Source organism: Euleptes europaea, chromosome 18 (assembly GCF_029931775.1).
Source record: "Euleptes europaea isolate rEulEur1 chromosome 18, rEulEur1.hap1, whole genome shotgun sequence".
NCBI lineage: Eukaryota > Metazoa > Chordata > Lepidosauria > Squamata > Sphaerodactylidae > Euleptes > Euleptes europaea.
The window spans coordinates 2,756,633-2,775,561 of record NC_079329.1 but is presented as its reverse complement, the minus strand read 5'-3'; the positions used below and the strand labels follow the sequence as shown (position 1 = coordinate 2,775,561).

The 18,929-nt window shown below is 47.6% G+C and overlaps 1 protein-coding gene across 2 annotated transcripts; it reads left to right on the top strand.

Moving 5' to 3' along the window:
• The first annotated feature begins 647 nt into the window (after nt 1–647).
• On the top strand, nt 648–15,783 carry LOC130489481 (hydroperoxide isomerase ALOXE3-like). Of its 2 annotated transcripts, none has more exons than XM_056863211.1 (13): nt 648–794; nt 3,416–3,620; nt 5,121–5,205; nt 6,968–7,090; nt 7,719–7,822; nt 8,600–8,772; nt 9,929–10,072; nt 11,125–11,328; nt 12,300–12,386; nt 13,165–13,334; nt 13,970–14,192; nt 14,490–14,660; nt 15,604–15,783. In XM_056863211.1, the coding sequence occupies exons 1-13, from the start codon at nt 648–650 to the stop codon at nt 15,781–15,783; spliced, it is 2,016 nt and encodes a 671-aa protein (XP_056719189.1). The 2 variants fall into 2 exon arrangements, with proteins under 2 accessions (XP_056719189.1, XP_056719190.1); XM_056863212.1 differs by having other exon boundaries at nt 3,416–3,634; nt 5,138–5,205.
• Nucleotides 15,784–18,929: the final 3,146 nt, after the last annotated feature.

Here is an 18,929-nt window from a genome sequence, read left to right as displayed (position 1 = left end):
TGGTTCTAGTCAACAGAACGTTACGGAGCTGTTCTGCAACAGCTGTCCATAGGATTGCCAACTCTTGGAAATACCTGGAGATTTGGGGGTGGAGCCTAGGGAGGATGGGGTGTGGGAAGGGGAGGGGCTGCGACAGGATATAATGCCATGGAGTCCACCCTCAAAAGCAATCATTTTCTCCTGGGGAGGGGGATTGATCTCTGTAGTCCGCAGCTGTAATTCTGGGAGATCTCCAGGCAATTCTGTCTGCTGGTCATTTCTATACAGGTGACCTTTGCAAAGAAGGAAGAGCAATGCTTGGCTTGGGGGCCTCAGGCCCCAAAATGCCCTTGCCTGGCCCTGATTTCTAGCCGTGCGGTAGCTTTGAAATGTAACCTAGTTAGCCTTGCATGCTTCTTTCTGACCATTAGCGTTGACTCTGAGATCAGCGGTGACTTAAGACTCAAGGACAAGTCTTACACGGGTCTCTTGCTACCTCTTGTTTTCCGGGCAAACTCATCCAGTTCAGCTCCTTGCAGTGAGGGGAGAAAAAAACTCTCCTTGTACCAATTGGACTTCTACCCCTCTTTTCTGTTTAGCCTTCCAGGTATCAGGAGGAGAGCCCTTGGAGAACTCAGCAGGCCGAATCCAAAAGCGAAGGAGCGCCAATGTCTTCTTACAGAGTCCAGGTGGCCACGGGGGACTTCTTGGGCTCAGGAACCTTCAGCTCCATCTCCATCACCTTGGTGGGGTCCAAGGGGGAGAGCCCGAAACAGCCGCTGAATAATGTGGGGAAGGATTTCCTGCCAGGAGCGGTAAGGAGCGGTGCCGTTTGGGGTGGAAGGAGGTGTGGGGAGGCGGCCTTGAAGCCCGAGGTGAGGGCCTTCGCCGCGGATCCATTTGGGGAGAGGTCTGCAGCTCACAGCCCTGTCCCATCATGGCTTTTCTGAGGAAGGGTAAGGGCTTCTTTGACCAGGTTCATGAATGCCGTTCCAAGGGCTTCTGAGCAGCATTCATGCCGCCTGAAACATGCTCTCAAAGGTTTTTAGAATTGCAATTGCTAGGGTTGCCAACTTCCAGGTAGCAGCAGGAGATCTCCTGCTAATTCAACTGATCTCCAGCCGATGGAGATCAGATCACCTGGAGAAAAATGGCCACTTTGGCAATTAAACTCTATGGCATTGAAGTCCCTCCCCAAACCCCGTCCTCAGGCTCCACCCCAGAATCTCCTGCCGGTGGCAAAGAGGGACCTGCTAGCAACCCTAGCGATCGCCCTCCTTTAGCAAAGCTGTTGCTTGTGGTCTGTTAGAGAAATTGTGAGAAAGAGACACTGGCCATTTATACATGGGAGGTTTGCCTTGGATTTGCCACTCTCTATCAGTGGTTCCCAACCTTTTTTTGACCAGGGACCACTAGGACTTTTTTGTTCGGTGCAGAGACCCCAAGGTTCAAAATAAAAATTCCGAGAATTTGAAAATAAACTTTAATCATAACTGTTAGTTAAACAATAAACTTAGAATAATATTTGAATATCTATTTTTATAATAGAGAACTTTTAATTGAAAATATTAATTTATTATGGGTTTATAACTTTGTTTCGCGGGCCTTAATTTAGTTCTCGCGGACCCCTGGGGGTCCACGGACCCCTGGTTGGGAATCAGTGCTCTAGATGCACATTTTCCCCATCTGAATTCTCAGAACTCAAAAAGAAAAAAAAGCCCCCATGCAGAGTTTGGAGAATTCATATGGAGAAAATGTGCATCTAGAGAGTGGCAAATCCAAGGCAAACTCTCCCATGCATAAGTGTCCACTGTTTTATTCTCTTTCTCTTCCGTGTTTTATTTATTAGTGCTTTTAGCTTTGTTTTTATATAGGGTTAAATTAAATAACACAACCTATTTAGCTGTTCAGCTATTTTATTTAGTTATTTGGTTATTCTTTATAAATACACTCCTATGTTTGTCCTCCACCCTTCAGAAGGAGAGTGTTTGCGTTTTTTAATGCAATGATATGAAACGGAGTGAGATAAAGATAACCAAGAGATAAAGACAAGATAAAGGGGTGAGTGATAGGCACGGCCTCCTACACTCCTATTTGCTCCTTTCAGGTTTTTAATGTCAGTAACAGTTAGAACACAAGAGTGTTTTAATATAAATTATTTTATTCTTGATGTTTTGTGAGTTTCTCTGTATCCGATACAATCTAGAGGAGCCAGCTTCATAAGGGAGTGGTGGGAAGCTTAAGCAGATTTGTAGTTTATTTGGTAGTTTGTTTATTTTGTTGGAACTCTGGACTGCTATACGGCCGTCCTTTCAAGGATTCACAACCACATTTCAGCTTCCTGTTTCGTGTCACCTTTAGATGGATATGGGCTCTCTGAAGGCCCTTTTAAATTTTTATTCATTATTTATTTACTTCATTTATACCTCACCTTTCTCCCCAGTGAGAACCCAAAGCGGCTCAGATCGTTCTACTCTCCTCCATTTTATCCTCACAGCAACCCTGTGAGGTAGGTTAGACTGAGAGTATGTGACTGGCCCAAAGTCAGCCACCAAGCTTCCATGATAGAGTGGTAGATTCGAACCTGTGTCTCCAGATCCTAATCTCACTAGTCTAACCGCTACACCACACTGCCTTCTTGCCATTTTTTCCATATAGACATTTGGGGATGGCTTGTTTCACCTTTCAGCCTCTGCTCCCTGATGGGGAAACCTCTTCCTTTTCCTCTGTGCATGTTAGGGTTGCCAGCTCTGGGTTGGGAAATACCTGGAGATTTTGGGGATGGAGCCTGAGGAGGGCAGGGTTTGGAATGGGGAGGGACTTCAGTGCCATAGAGTCCAATTGCCAAAGCGGCCGTTTTCTCCAGGTGAACGGATCGGTCGGCTGGAGATCAGTTCTAATAGCAGGAGATCTCCAGCCACCACCTGGAGGTTTGCAACCCTAATGCATGTTCTTCATCTCCCTTCTCAGGTTTTCAAAAGCCAATGCTCTCAAAGTATCTGATGAAGGGAGGTTTGACTCTCAAAAGCTCATACCTCAAAGAACGTTGATCTCTAAGGTGATAACTGGACTCTAATCCAGCTGGGGGGGTGACTGTGGCTCAGTGGTAGAGCATCTGCTTGGCATGCAGAAGGTTCAATCCCCGGCATCTCCAGTTAAAGGGACTAGGCAGGTAGGTGATGTGAAAGACCCCTGCCTGAGACCCTGGAGAACTGCTTCCAGTCTGAGTAGACAATACTGACTTTGATAGACGAAGGGTCTGATTCAGTACAAGGCAGCTTCATGTGTTCAAGTCAAGAACAGTATCATTTGTGAGTTGAGTATGGAAAGATTTCTATTCAGTTTGGGCACAATACCCTACCCCATACCCAAACAGGCTGGGTGCCACTTCCCACTGGCATGGAGATGCAGCAAGGAGGGTGTTTCTTCTCTGTAGGTGGACGAGTACAAGGTGTCCAGTGACCGAGACCTGGGCCCCCTTCTGTTAATCCGTCTCCACAAAGAGCCCTACGTGTTCTTCCCGGAGGATAGCTGGTACTGCAGCTTCGTCCAGCTGATAACCCCGCAAGGGGAGACCTACCGTTTCCCCTGCTACCAGTGGATCGAGGGGCACCGGACCCTGGAGCTGAGGGAAGGCACAGGTGAGACGCTGAAAGCCCTTCCCCTTTCCCCGCTGGGCACCCTCCTTTAGGGCGGCTGCCTACTGGACCCGTTCCCCCACTTCTAAGGAGTTGTAGGTGATGTAGGTGGACTCTTTTTTAAAAATAATTTTTTAATTATTTTTCATAATACATAATAGATAAACAATCTTCCAACAATTACTAAAAATAATCTACAGAAAAAAGAGAAAGGAATACAATGTTATTGTTAGAAATACATATATATGATAAAATAAAATATAAAAACTTCCCCTTCACCTCCCTCCATCTTGTTATAAATTTAGGCACTCTTTTGTATAACAGTTCTAATCCTAATAGTACGTTGTAATTTTAAGTATAATTTCCTTGTTTAATCAATTAAATTATATACAAATGCCAGTTCAGATCATTTGATAATTATTTCAATATTACAGAGCAATCATAATATATGAAATATAATTTTTAATTGTAAAACGTTATTCATAACAGTGTACAGAGAAAAAAAGGATTAGATCAAAGCGTATCCTTCATGTTTCCCCATTTGAAGTTCATTTTCACAGTAGACCCTCCATGCCTCCCATTCACCCAAAAATTGTATATTATCTTTTTGATTTATCGATGTAGGTGGACTCTGATCTGGAGAACCGGGTTTGATTCCCCACTCCTCCACGTGAGTGGTGGACGCTAATTTGGTGAACTGGATTTGTTTCCCCACTCTTACAGCCAGCTGGGCGACCTTGGGCTAGTCACACTCTCTTAGCCTCACCTACCTCCCAGGGTGTCTGTTGTGGGGAGGGGAAGGGAAGGTGATTGTAAGCCGGTTTGATTCTGCCTTAAGTGGTAGAGAAAGTCGGCATATGAAAGCAAACTCTTCTGGGCATGGAGTATCGGTCACTGGGGGTTTGAGGGGGAAGGTGGTTTGGAATGTCCTGCATTGTGCAGGGGGTTGGACTAGATGACCCTGGTGGTCCCTCCAACTCTTGATTCTATGATTCTTCTCCTCCTTCTTCTGGGACAACCTCAGACCCACATATTTGAAGGAGAGTTTCCTTCCATATGCCAACTTCGGTTGTCAGGCAGCCATCTTTTGGCAGTCCCATCACTTAGAGTGGCCCGTCTGGTATCGACCAGAGCCGGGGCCTTTTCCATCATGGCTCCAGCTGTTTGGAATGGGATCCCTGAAGAGGCGAGGTTGTGGCCCCTCCTTGGAGACCGTTAGCACTGCAAGGCCTGTCTGTTTGAATTGCAGGCATCTTTTAGAGGGGGTGGGAGGAAAGGTTTGTGGTTTGCTACTTTATTTTTGTTTTTTAAAATGAAAATATTGTTAACTATTATTGTTAAGTTGCCTTGAACCACGAGGAAAGGCGGAATACAAATGTTTAAATCAATAATTAATTTTCTCCGGAGCTGGTGAGGATTGGCTGTTGGTAAGGGACTGTGATGATAATTTCAAATGCTTACTGTTTAAACAAACAAAAGGAAATCTTGCTTCTTCCTTTCTAGGCAAACTGGCTTGTGAGGATGCAGAAAACCCGTTGTTTATGCGTCACCGGGCTGAAGAGCTGAAGGTGCGGCAAGACTGTTATAGGTGAGGCCTGGCGCTTGACTCATTTATAGCTGGAAATATTTCCCTGGCTCCGCTCCCCATCCTTGACTCCTAAGTAGGGTTGCCAGGTCCCTCTTTGCCACCAGCGGGAGGATTTGGGGGCAGAGCCTGAGGAGGGTGGAGTTTGGGGAGGGGCTTCAATGCCATAGAGTCCAATTGCCAAAGTGGCCATTTTCTCCAGGTGAACTGATCGGTCGGCTGGAGATCAGTTCTAATAGCAGGAGATCTCCAGCCACCACCTGGAGGTTGGCAACCCTACTCCTAAGGCATATTTGCAAATGGCAAAAAAGGTTCCCAACAACAGTTTGCTTGCAAAAATCTTGGGTTGCCAACCTCCAGGTGGGGCCTGGAGATCTCCTGGAATTATACCTAATCTCCAGATGACAGCCATCAGTTCCCCTGGAGAAAATGGCTGCTTTGGAGGGTGGACTCGATGGCATTATACCCCACCCTCCCTTCCCAAACCCTGCTGTTCCCAGGCCCTACCCCAAAATCTCTAGGAATTTCCCAACCCTGCCTTGGCAACCCTACAAAAATCCCATTTTACATATTTACCATTGGAATCAAATGTTTGACAACTGAGACATGTGGACACCGTGGGATTGCTATGCTTCTCTTGAGCTTTGCATGTCTTAAATTTTGATTTGTAAGCTGTGTGTGTGTTACGCGCCAACAAGTCCTTTCGGACTTATGCTGACCCAATTAATTATTGACCTCCAAAACATCCTATGGTTAACAGCCTTGCAAAGCTCAGGTCTTGCAAACTGAAGGCCGTGGCTTCCTTTACTGAGTCAATCCACCTCATGCTGGGTCTTCCTCTTTTCCTACTTCCTTCAACTTTTTGTAGCATTATTGCCTTTTCCAGCCCAGCAGCACCTTAGAGACCACCAAGATTTTTGGGATATTAGCTTTTGAGGGTCAGAGTTCCCTTCATCAGATAATCTTGAAGGCTTATACCCCCCAAAATCTTGTTGGTCTTTAAGGTACTACTGGACTTGAATCTAGCTGTTCTACCAAAGGCCAACTCTTGGAAACTGTCTTTTCCAGTGAGCCTTTTCTTCTTTGCAAGCTGCCTTGAGAGAAAAGAGGAAAGGCAAGGCATAAATATTTTACTTAGTAAATAAAGGGTGGAGGAATTTGGGGGATTGGAGGCCTTTGGATGGCTGAAGGTGGTGGAGCCAGAAGATTAGCCAGAAAAGAAAGCAGAGATGAGGGGTACGGAGGGATTCAGGTGAGGAATGGATGAGGAACATTACAATGTGGGGGGGTGCCATTGGATATTTTTTATGCCATTTAGGATTTTATAGGGCTGTTTTCATTGAGTTTTAAATGTTTTATGCTATTTTAATATATATTGGAATGTTATGTGAGCCACTCTGCGCCTGGCCTTTGGCTGGGGAGGGTGGGTGTATAAATAAAATAAAATCTGGAAAGAAACAGAATGCCTGCAAAGCACCCAGAAGGGCCGTCAGATCTGTGGGCGGGGTGAATTATTGTGCAGCAGAGGGCAACCAGAGAGGAGGGAGTCGCTTTGGTCAAGGCCAGAGGTGACCGGAGGGGGGGGGCAGAAATGTCTCCGAGGGGGTGGAGGAAGAGTCACATTTCCACAATCTTGAAAAGGCAGAAGTGGTAAGATTTAGGGGGTTTACACAGATACACATATCTTGGATTGAGAATTAAGATTTAAAGTTAATTTTGTTTGTTTTTGTTTAAAATAAAAGCCTAACTCTAATTTTTCAATCAGTTGGGCAGAATATGCTCCGGGAACTCCGCGGTGCCTGGCCGTGGAGAGCATCGAAGAGATGGACACGAACATGAAGTTTTCCATCACCAAGCTCAGCACCTTTCTTCTGCGTTCAAAGCTTGCGTAAGTTTTGAAGAGTCATCTTTGTGGCCCGGATAGCAAACAGAACCAGGACGAAGGTTGCCAGCCTCCAGGTGGTGGCTGGAGATCTCCTGGAATTACAACTGATCTCCAGATGACAGATCAGTTCCCCTGGAGAAAATGGCTGCCTTGGAGGGTGGACTGTATGGCCACTTATGCAGGGTTGCCAGCTCCGGGTTGGGAAATACCTGGAGATTTTGGGGGTGGAGCCTGAGGAGGGAGGGGTTTGGGGAGGGGAGGGACTTCAATGGGATATAATGCCATAGAGTCCACCTTTCAAAGTGGCTATTTTCTCCAGGTGAACTGATCTCTGTCACCTGCAGATCAGTTGTAATAGCGGGAGCTCTCCAGTCACCACCTGGAGGTTGGCAACCCTACTAAAGTAGGGTAGTGGACTTCTCCATCTCAGCTAGCACTCCTAGGGGTTATTCTGTACTGTAAAGGGAAAACCCAGCCAGAAGCAAACCCTGCTGAAAAACCGCATTCCTAGTGACGAGTTTCTGCCCTCCACCACAGCTATTACAAACTGTCTCCTTTGCAAATGCCCTTCGGTTGCAAACCAAAGTGCCCCGCCATGCAGTGCTCACACCACTTCCTGTTTCCCCTTCAGGAAGGCCGAGATGAAGATGAAGGGCCTCTTGGACTGCCAGCAGTCTTGGAAGAAGCTGGAGGACATCCGGCGGGTTTTCTGGTTCAACAGAACTCCCGTTTCGGGTGCGTAGCTTTTTGCTCGGACATCGGAAGACCTACTTTTGAAAGCTTTGCCCCGGAAAGGCTTGTTCTCTGGCCTGTCACCTGCAGCCTTTAAGAATGGCACTGCAGGCAGGTATTCGGCAGGGATGGCTTTTCCTGTCTTGGAAGGAGAAGGAAATGGAAAACTTCTCATGTTATTGTTGAAAGCCACCAGAGAACCTCCAGGGAGAAGAAGAGCTCTCCTGGGCAGAGATGTGGCAGAGGAGACAGGATTCCACCACAACACGGTGAACCTGACCTCTTCGCTACACAGGGAGTCGCTTCCGTAGCCCACTTCTTTATTCTGTCCCACTGGACATCACAGCCCTTGGCCGGCATCGTTTATTTTATTTATTTCAAACATTTGTTAGCTGCCTTTCTACCTTGCAGAACTCAAGGCGGCTTACAATGTAAATAATACAACAATTATTAAAAAAACACATATAAAAAGACCACAGTGTAAACTCTCCAGTTAGGACTGCCAGTAAATAACTAAAACGAGTTAAATGCAGTCCTGAATAAAACTTTTTTCAAGTGCCTTCTGAAGATCGACAGTGAGGGGGCCAGGCGCACCTCTCTGGGGCCGCCAACAAAAAGGCCCTCTCTCGTGTACCCACCAGATGAGAGCCTTTAATTGGTGGGACAGACAGGAGGGCCTTTTCCTGTGGTCTCAACTGTGGAGTAGCCTGGGCCATTCAGGTCGGGGCAGCCTCTGGCTTAAGGGGCCTTTTTTTAACTGTGTGGCATTTCTGACTCCAGAATACGTTGCCGATCACTGGATGGATGATGCATTCTTTGGCTACCAGTATCTGAATGGGGTCAACCCTGTGGTGATCCGGAAATGCACCAAGATCCCAGCCAACTTCCCTGTCACCCAGGAGATGGTGGCTGCGTCCCTGGCTGAAGGTACATCCCTTCAGCAGGAGGTGAAGGTAACCTTTCTAAAATCAGACACGGATGCATCTCTCCATTGCATGACAGGTTTGCAGCGAAACAGAGGCTGCTGGCATTTCCCACCAGGGAGGGAGGTAACTGCAGCCAGGGGAGGTTTCCCTGACCAAGGGAGGGTTTGCATCTCAGCACTGTAGACCAACATCATTTCACCACCTGCTGTCCCAGCACCAGGGGAGGGGCCGTGGCTCAGTGGTAGAGCATCTGCTTGGCATGCAGAAGGTCCCAGGTTCAATCCCCGGCATCTCCAGTTAACGGGACTAGGCAAGAAGGTGATGTGAAAGACCTCTGCCTGATGTGATGTGAAAGAGCTGCTGCCGGTCTGAGTAGACAATACTGTCTTGGACAGACCAAGTGTCTGATTCAGTATAAGGGAGCTTCATGTGTGTTCACCACCACCAGTCCCACTGAACTTTGGTTGCAGAGGGGCCATGGTTCAGTGGAGAGCATCTGCTGGGCATGCAGAAGGTCCCAGGTTCAATCCCCGGCATCTCCAGTTAAAGGGACTAGGTAAGTAGGCTATGTGAAAGACCTCTGCCTGAGACCCTGGAGAGCCATGGAGTGGGGCCATGGCTCAGTGGGGGAGCATCTGCTGGGCATGCAGAAGGTCCCAGGTTCAATCTCTGGTAGCATCTCCAGTGAGAAGGACCAGGCAGTGGGTGATGAGAAAGACCTCTCTCTGCTTGAGACCCTGGAGAGCCACTTCCAGTCTCCGTAGACATGACTAACTTTGATGGAGAGAGCCAGTGTGGTGTAGGAGAGCCAATGTGGTGTAGTGGTTAAGAGCGGTGGTTTGGAGCAGTGGACTCAAATCCGGAGAACTGGGTTTGATTCCCCACTCCTCCACATGAGCGGCGGATGCTAATCTAGTGAACCGGGTTGATTTCCCCTCTCCTACACACAAAGCCTGCTGGGTGCTCTTGGCCTAGTCACAGTTATATTAGCCCCACCTACCTCACAGGGTGTCTGTTGCGGGGAGGGGAAAGGAAGGTGATTGTAAGCGGGTTTGATTCTGCCTTAAGTGGTAGAGAAAGTCGGCATATCAAAACCAGCGCTGCTTCTTCTGATGGGCCAGGTGGCTGATTCAATGTAAGGCAGCTTCCCGTGTTCACTGAACTTTCTCTTTGACTCCTCAAGAAGGGGAATATCTTCCTCGTGGATTACAAGATCCTCCAGGGCATCCCAACCAATACCATCCAAGGCAAGCAGCAATATTTGGCTGTCCCGCTCTGCTTGTTGTACCAGACGCCTTCCGGGGACCTCATGCCCATTGCGATCCAGGTAACCAGAAGCCAGACCAGAAGAGGCGCTGCGGTTCCATGAATTAATTAATTCCGTCTATATTCATGCGTTAAGACACCACCTCTCCAGAGACCTACTCCGAGAGCCTCTCAAGTAACAAATTAATAAAAACTGGAAACTTTCAACAATACCAAAAATATCAGAGGGAGGGGGGGACAAACTGTGAATTCGCTTTAATGGCCAAGCTTACAAATCAAGTTAACATGAAACCTTCTGATTTATTCCAAGAGCTGTTCGGTCAATATTATTGATTATCTTATTGATATTATTGATTTTATTATCTTAAATTGATATTGGAGCTTATCGTCTTAAATCATATTGTAAATATCCACTTGCAATTTTACATATATAGGTATGTTTCACTGTGTTATTATGTTTATCACAACCCAATTTGGGTTATAACTGAGTTTGTGCATTAAGAGAAGAAACAAAAATAAGACAGGACAAGCAATGTTGAAAACATCCGATATTATTTTAATAGGCAGTTTTTAATGTATTAGTAAGTTTGCCACAACATATTCTGGGTGCCAAGGAAGGAAAAAACAAGAAGAAGAAAGTAACAAATAAAAAATAATAATGCATCATGAATCATAATTGTGTGCGGTCAAGTCAAACAACTCGTGGCAACCCCACAAATTTTCTGTTGCCCCAGAAGGTCGTACCAGAAACAACGGGTTGAAATTAAATCAAAAGAGTTTCCGTCTAGACATTGGAAAGAATTTTCTAACAGTTAGAGCAGTTCCTCATTGGAACAGGCTTCCTCGGGAGGTGGTGGGCTTCCCTGGAGGTTTTTAGGCAGAGGCTAGATGGCCATCTGTCAGCAATGCTGATTCTATTACCTTAGAGGGAGGGCATCTTGGCCATCTTCTGGGCATGGAGTAGGGGGTCACTGGGGGTTTGGGGGGGGAGGTTGTTGTGAATTTCCTGCATTGTGCAGGGGGTTGGACTAGATGACCCTGGTGGTTCCTTCCAACTCTATGATTCTATGAACCCCAACTTGGAAACACTGCCTCTCTCGTTCCTCTTTGCAGCTCAGCCAAACCCCAGGTTCCAACAACCCCATCTTCCTCCCCAGTGACCCAGAGTGGGACTGGACCTTGGCGAAGATGTGGGTGCGAAATGCCGACTTCCATGTCCATCAGAACATCTGCCACCTCCTGCGGACTCACCTGCTAGCCGAGGTCTTCGCCATGGCCATACTGAGGCAGCTGCCGATGTGCCACCCGCTGTTCAAGGTACAATAACAGGGAAGCTGAAAAGGAGAACAGCCCAAAAGAACCAGGAAGGGAACTCACTTTTTTAAATGGTGGTGCGTTCCCCGGGCTGAACCGGAGGATGCCCATCTCGCTTAGTGGACCCAGAGATGATTGATCCTATCAGTTTTAATCAGCTGTTTTAGCCTCCTTCCATTAGTTAATCAACTAAATATGCCTGAACCTGTGTATGAGATAAAAATCTAAAGGAGAGGCATGATTTGTTTTTAAACTATGCAAGTTTCTGCCGCAACAGGTGCCTTCTTGGAAGAGGTATCTCTGTGTGCCTCTCGCACACAAGCGGGCAGGCATCTTCAAAGATGGCACTCGGCACCTGCAGCTTTTGTGCACTTTTGCATTAAAATGAAACCAGCAATTTAAAAAATCCACCACCCAACGAATCTGAGGTACCTGTTCAGTCAATGAAAATGTTTCTCGAATCTTTGTAATGTAACTGATCAATTGGTAAAAGTTGACGGCTTCAGCAGTGGCCTATTGGGATGCCCCCGAGTTCGGGATTGTGCTTCTGGCTGGGGCTGCCTAACAGGGTTGATTTGTTGGTGGACAGGGTTGCTGGTTTCTGGCTTGGGAAATACCTGGAGGAGCCTGAGGAGGGTGGGGTTTGGGAAGGGGCAGGACTTCAGTAGAGTATAATGCCAGAGAGTTCACTTTCCAAAGCAGCACATTTTCTCCAGGGGAATTGATCTCTTTTGCCTGGAGATCAGTTGTAATCCCAGGAGATCTCCAGCCACCACCTGGAGGTTGGCAACCCTAGTTTGTGGAGCATCCAACAGGTGATGGGATGTGGCTGGCCAGGCTGGCGGGGCCCGAGTTCCAGGTGCCAGAAAAGGGATTGCCGCCAGCGGCACTGGGTTCTACACCCACATTGTCGGAGGGGCTGCTCAATTGAACAGCCCCTTGCCTGACCCGATGCTTCCCCTTCTCCCCTGCAGCTGCTGCTCCCTCACATCAGATACACCCTCCAGATCAATACGTTTGCCAGAGTCCGGCTGATCATGGAAGGAGGCATGATGGATCAGGTATGAGAGTCCTTTCCCCCCTTGTAGCTGGTCTCCACAGCAGTTACTTACTTTGCGTAAGCCATCTCCCAATTTCAGACTTGCATGAGCAAAAGACCCCAGAGGACTCCTCAGCCAGTTCTTAACTTCTCCTTCCTTGTGCTTTCTTGTGATGACACAAGGGGAGGGGCCATGGCTCAATTTGTAGAGCATCTGCTTGGCATGCAGACGGTCCCAGGTTCAATCCCCGGTGTAGTGCTTAAGAGCGGTGGTTTGGAGCGGTGGACTCTGATCTGGAGATCCGGGTTTGATTCCCCACTCCTCCACATGAGCATCAGAGGCTAATCTGGTGAACTGGATTTGTTTCCCCACTCCTACACATGAAGCCAGCTGGGTGACCTTGGGCTAGTCACAGCTCTCTTAGAGCTCTCTCAGCCCTACCTATCTCACAAGGTGTCTGTAGTGGGGAGGGGAAGGGAAGGTGATTATAAGCCAGTTTGAGACTGCCTTAAATGGTAGAGAAAGTCGGCATATAAAAACCAACTCTTCTTCTCCAGCTGCAGGGACTAGGCGAGTAGGTGATGTGAAAGACCTCAGCCTGAGACCCTGGAGAGCCGCTGCCAGTCTGAGTAGATAATACTGAGTTTGATGGACCAAGGGTCTGATTCAGTATAAGACAGCTTCATGTGTTCGTGTGTTCCTCACATGGAGGGAACTATGATTGTTCCCCAACACGCACAAGCGCTCATGCCACATGAGCACACATGGTATCTAAGCTACCCCTTAACCCTTCTGCCAGGCCACCTCCGCAGGCTACGAAGGAATCGGGCCCATCGTAGGCAAAGGCACCCAAGAGATGACCTACACCTCCCTCTGCCTCCCAGACGACATTGAGGCCCGCGGGGTCACCTCCATCTCTAACTACTACTACCGGGACGACGGCCTGAAGATCTGGACCACCATTGAGAGGTCAGGACCAGCCTAGGAGGGAAGGGGGTGGGCATCAGGTTGTAGAAGGCGGGATGAAACCAAAAGGGGTGGAGCCAACATGAAGGAGATGGCTGAATGTTTCAGTCTGGGGGCCATGATGCTATAGAGCAGGGGTCCTCAACATGGCGTACCTGTGTGATGCATAAGGATGTCCCAGTTAGAGCTGAACTAGGCAAGATGGTAGGAGATCCATTATCAGATTTCCCACTTTAAAAAATGCTATGTGTTTGGAAGCAGCCAGGTGTTTGGAAGGGAGCTAATCAGAACAGGGCCAGGGCATTGGGCGGAGGAGGAACCATTTCCACCCTGTGCTGTTTTCCCAGTTCAAATCTTATACTGTTTCCCAGCATGTAAGCAGCAATCAGAGATACCTTTCTGGGATTCCCCCTCCCAATATGGTGAATAGAAGTTTCAGAAAAATTATGTGTGGGAAAGGATTCTCTCCCACCTCCAGCGCTGGAGCCCTGATATAATTCCTCCCCACCACACACACACACACACACACACACACACACACACACACACACACACACACACACTCTCTCTGCTGGACTGGATGATCCTCTAGTCCTCCTTATCTTACGAGATCCAGCGCACAATGTCTTGCCTTCCAGCTTTGTCTCGAGCATCGTCCAGTTCTATTACAAGAACGATGACCACGTCCAAAGCGATCCAGAGCTCCAGGCCTGGGTTCTGGAGATCTTCCAAGAAGCCTTCAAGTCCAGGAAGGCCTCGGGCGCCCCCTCCTCATTGAAGACCGTGGCAGAGCTTACAAAGTTCTTGACGATGGTGATATTCACCTGCTCGGCACAACATGCTGCCGTCAATAGTGGTCAGGTAGGAGTAAAAGCTGGCCCCTCTCCTGCCCGATCAGTAAACACAGAGTCAGCCTCTCCTCTTTAGGGGAGGGGCCATGGCTCAGTGGTAGCGCCTCTGCTTGGCATGCAGAAGGTCCCAGGTTCAATCCCCGGCATCTCCAGTTAAAGGGACTAGGCAAGTAGGTGATGTGAAAGACCTCTGCCTGAGTCCCTGGAGAGCCCCTTCCCCCCTCACCTTGCCAGAGAGTGGTGACTGAGATAGGAGGCATTCTTAAGCTTAAGGGATGGGTGAACTGCCTGCTTCCTTTGGCTGCAGTATGACTTTGGTGCCTGGATCCCCAACATCCCACCCTCCATGAGAAGACCCCCACCGACGGTCAAGGGCACAGTGACCTTGGAGCACATCCTGGAGACCATTCCTCCAGTCAACGTCACCTGCATCGCCTTGAGTTCTCTGTGGCTGCTAAGCAGTGAGGCAGGAGACCGGGTGAGTGTTTGGGGAATGCTTGTGGTAAGACCTGGGCTTCAGCTGGGTGGAAAAAATATGAATTCAAAAGTGGCCACAACTGCATTTGCTATTAAAATGATGGGTTTTAAGAAGAAGGTTGGTTTTTTACGCCGACTTTCTCTACCACTTAAGGAAGAATCAAACCGGCTTACAATCACCTTTCCTCCCCTTCCCCACAACAGACACCCTGTGAGGTAGGTGGGGCTGAGAGAGTGTGACTAGCCTAAGGTCACCCAGCTGGCTTTATGTGTAGGAGTAGGGAAGGTAAGTTTCCTTCCAGCTGCTGGGGGGACCTTGCAACCCTGTAAGACCAGAGAGATCTGGGTTCCAAAGCTCTCACTCTTCCATGAACCTTGCCAGTCACTCTCTCTTTCTCAGCCAAGCCTGCTTGACCCGGTTGTAGGGTTGCCACCCTCCAGGTGGCACCTGGAGATCTCCCACTATTACAATTGACCTCCAGATGAACAAGATCAGTTCCCCTGGAGAAAATGGCAGCTTTGGAGAGTGGACGATGGCATTATCCCCTCCTGAGGTCCCTCCCCAAACCCCGCCCTGCCCACACTCCAACCCCCTCCCCCAAATCTCCAGCTATTTCCCAACCAAGAGCTGGCAACCCTATCTGGTTGTTGTAAAGATAAATTGAGAGACCGGTACCATCACAACTATTCACACCACCTGAGCTCTTCGAAAGGGAAGGTTTGGGTGAAACACTCAAAAAGCAATGGAAATTGCAATTGACGTCAAGGGCAAGGCCCCGATTCTGCCATTCATGTGTCATGTCTGATTGCCCCCAAATCAAAACTGGCCTTGAAGTTTTAGATTTTGGATTTAGAATGTGAGAAAGTCAGTGAAATTTCAATGCCGGCTCAAAGTGCGCGTTTCAGGGGGCATCTTTGCTGATTTCTCCCCAAATCCTTTTCAGAGACCTCTGGGATACTATCCGGACGAGCATTTCACTGAGGAAGAACCAAAACGCTTCATCAAGGCGTTTCAGGATCACCTGGCTGAAATTTCTGAGGAGATCAACAAAAGGAACCGATCTCTGCCTCTCCCATACAACTACATGAACCCTTCTGAGATCGAGAACAGCATCTCCATCTAGATCTGGTGTGACATCTGCACTGCTGATAGGACAACCCCTCCCCCAATTGTCAAATAATTTTTTGCAGTATACACCGTTGGAAGCGCACAGCTGCCCTGTCCTCTTTGGTTTCCACCTCACGAAGGAGGCCTTGAATTTTCGGAAATCAAAGCGATGTACAAGCGGTTCTGGTGCCCTCTAATTTTTCATGGTTCTCGTGGGAGAGGAGCCAAAGGCTGTGATCTCTCCAGCCTCCACCCCATGCTCAACCACAGCTCCTCACATGCTGGTTCACTAATTCTGCTTGAAGCCACCATAGCAGAGCGGGCAGGGAGCGATTTCACTGGGTGGGGGTTGTGGCAGGATTCGCACCAGGTATTCCGGGGCAGTTGTGAAAGTTCTCATGCCCTTTGGCAGAGCTATAGAAATAATAATATGTCCTACTCATGGATATACCCAAGACTGACAAAAAGCAGATTTTAAGAGCGCTTGTTGTGGTGGGTCATTTTGCATGGTTTACAACTGCAGTCACCCTTCTTTTTAAGTAAATGGATTTGCACCTTTCTATGCCTATACCAGCCTAGTTCTTTGTTAATAGCCGCTCAGCACGTCAAACCAGTAACTGCCTAGAAATACAGATGCTCCTATGGAATAATCCCATGTGGCCTGAGAGAAAGCAAGGGAGGAGAATGCACCTTTCGATAATGGGGCTCAGTGCCGTAAGGAAGTGCCCGGCATGCAATGCATTGGTGGTTCAGTGGCAGAATTCTCACCTGCCACACAGGAGGCCTGGGTTCGATCCCGGCCAATGCAATGCTACATCTTGGGGGGAGGGGCTGTGGCTCAGTGGTAGAGCACCTGCTTGGCATGCAGAAGGTCCCATGTTCAATCCCCGGTATCTCCTGTTAAAGGGACTAGGCAGGTAGGTGACGTGAAAGACCTCTACCTGAGAACCTGGAGAGCCGCTGCCGGTCTGAGTAGATGATACTGACTTTGATGGACCGAGGGTCTGATTCAGTAGAAGGCAGCATCAAGTGTTCAATAAGCAGGAAGAAGTTTTTTTCAGAAGTAGCAGCTGAACGGGTTAAGGTTGGCAACTTCCATTCGGGGCCTGGAGATATCCTGGAATTACAACTGATCACCAGAAATCAATTCCCCTGGAGAAAATAGCTGCTTTGGAGGGTGGACTTGCTTTGCACGCAGAAGGTCCTAGGTTCAATCCCCAGCATCTCCACTTAAAAGGATCAGGTAGGAGGTGATGTGACAGACCTCAGCCTGAGACCCTGGAGAACCGCTGCCAGTGTAAGTAGACAATACTGACTTTGATGGATCAATGGTCTGATTCAGTGCAAGGCAGCTTCATGCATAGACACTGGGAAGAGACCATGGCTCAGTGGAAGAGCCTCTGCTTTCCATGCAGAAGGTCCCAGGTTCAGTCCTTGGCACCTCCAGTTAAAACATCCAGGTAGAAGGTAATGGGAAAGACTTCTTCCTGAAACCCTGGAGAGCTGCTGCCAGCATGAGTAGCTCAGGGGTTCTGAAACTTTTAGAGCCTGCAGAGCTTTTGGGATTCTGACACAGCATGGTGGTTGCAAGCACAAAATGGCTGCCATGGGAGAGGGAGTAGGGTTGCCAACCTCCTGGTGGGGCCTGGGGATCTCCCACTGTTAACAGTTGATCTCCAGACAACAGAGATCAGTTCCCCTGGAGTTAAAGGCTGCTTTGGAGGGCGGACTCTACGGCATTGTACCCTGCTGAGGTGCTTCCCCTCCCCAAACCCCTCCCTCCCCAGGCCCCTCCCTCAAAATCTCCAGGTATTTCCCCGCCCAGAGCTGGCAACCCTTAAGGCGGAGCCAGCCACAAAATTACCATCACAGCTTACCTTTCTTGTGCTATGGTGACCACTGCTGCCAAAGCAATGTTTCTACAAGTTTGCACAGCCAATCAAATCCGAAGCCTTACGGGGCAAAAGCCCCACCTGGCCACACCCACTTTCTAAAAACACTTGGCAGGCGGCAGGAAAGATGCCAGTGGGCACCATGGCACCATTGGTCACCACGTTTGGGACCCCTGGAGTTGACAATACTGACCCTGATATGCCAAGGGAGCTTCATATATATTTCATGCAAGTTCATTAAGCAATACAAACTTGGCATGTTGGTTGTATTACTCACAGAGGCCTCCAGGGGGTGCCATTGCTTTCTGCTCGGTTATTTCTGGGAGATTTTATTTGCAGTTCGCTGGATGTTCGTTTTAGTTCCGAGACCTAATTCCCATGTAAATTTAATACATGTAATTTTCTTTTTCTTTTTTTACAATTTCATTTTATTTTAACAAACACAAGCACATTAAAACATAAACGCTATATAACGGTATATGTGAAGCTTGCTATTCAAAATTGCAATTCTATCATCAACCTCATTAAATTACATTGCTCTTTGTTTATAACATATTTATTGCATGCTTATTACCTAAAGCTCTTTTGTTTTATCTACATTTGATTCAAATCCGTTCCAAATTTCTAGCTATATAATTTTTAAAAACATTTAGTTTTCCGCAAAATTCTGTTTGGCCTATTATGTATAAAAGATGTCAGTTTTGCCATAGTTATGTATTCTGTTAATTTGTTAATCCATTCATCTAAATCTGGGTATTTCTCTGCTTTCCATTTTGCTGCATATACCACTCTCGCCGTCATCACCATATACTTAAATAGTTCATTATATGTTTTTTAAATATTGCTTGAAAAAATATTTAATAACATACTTTTTGGGTCCAACACAAACTTAATTTTTTTAAATCTTTTGCATTTCATAGTGTATCATTATGCAAAAGTTCCTTGCTTTCTTACATGTCCACCACATATGATAAAATGTTGCATCTTTATTATCACATTTCCCATTATAATCTTTATTGGCTTTTGCTATATCTTTAGGTGTGATGTACCATCTAAAAAAACATTTTATACCAGTTTTCTCTTAATACTTGACATTCAGTGAACTATTTCTTTAGTCCAAAGAGTCTCCCATTTACTCATGTGTATACCCTTTTCTCCAGGAGAACTGATGTCTGGACAGCAGCTGTAATTCTGGAAGATCTCCAGGCCTCCCCTGAAATGTGGCAACCATAGACCCTATTAGATTGCAGCCAAGCCAACAGAGGGGGCC

Excerpts from the sequence above, each read along its gene's own strand:
- LOC130489481 (XM_056863211.1), top strand. The coding sequence starts at position 648 with ATGTCTTCTTACAGAGTCCAGGTGGCCACGGGGGACTTCTTGGGCTCA. Across the intron at positions 7,091-7,718 it reads CTTCTGCGTTCAAAGCTTGC|GAAGGCCGAGATGAAGATGA; the intron begins GTAAGTTTTGAA and ends TTTCCCCTTCAG. Across the intron at positions 11,329-12,299 it reads TGTGCCACCCGCTGTTCAAG|CTGCTGCTCCCTCACATCAG; the intron begins GTACAATAACAG and ends TCTCCCCTGCAG.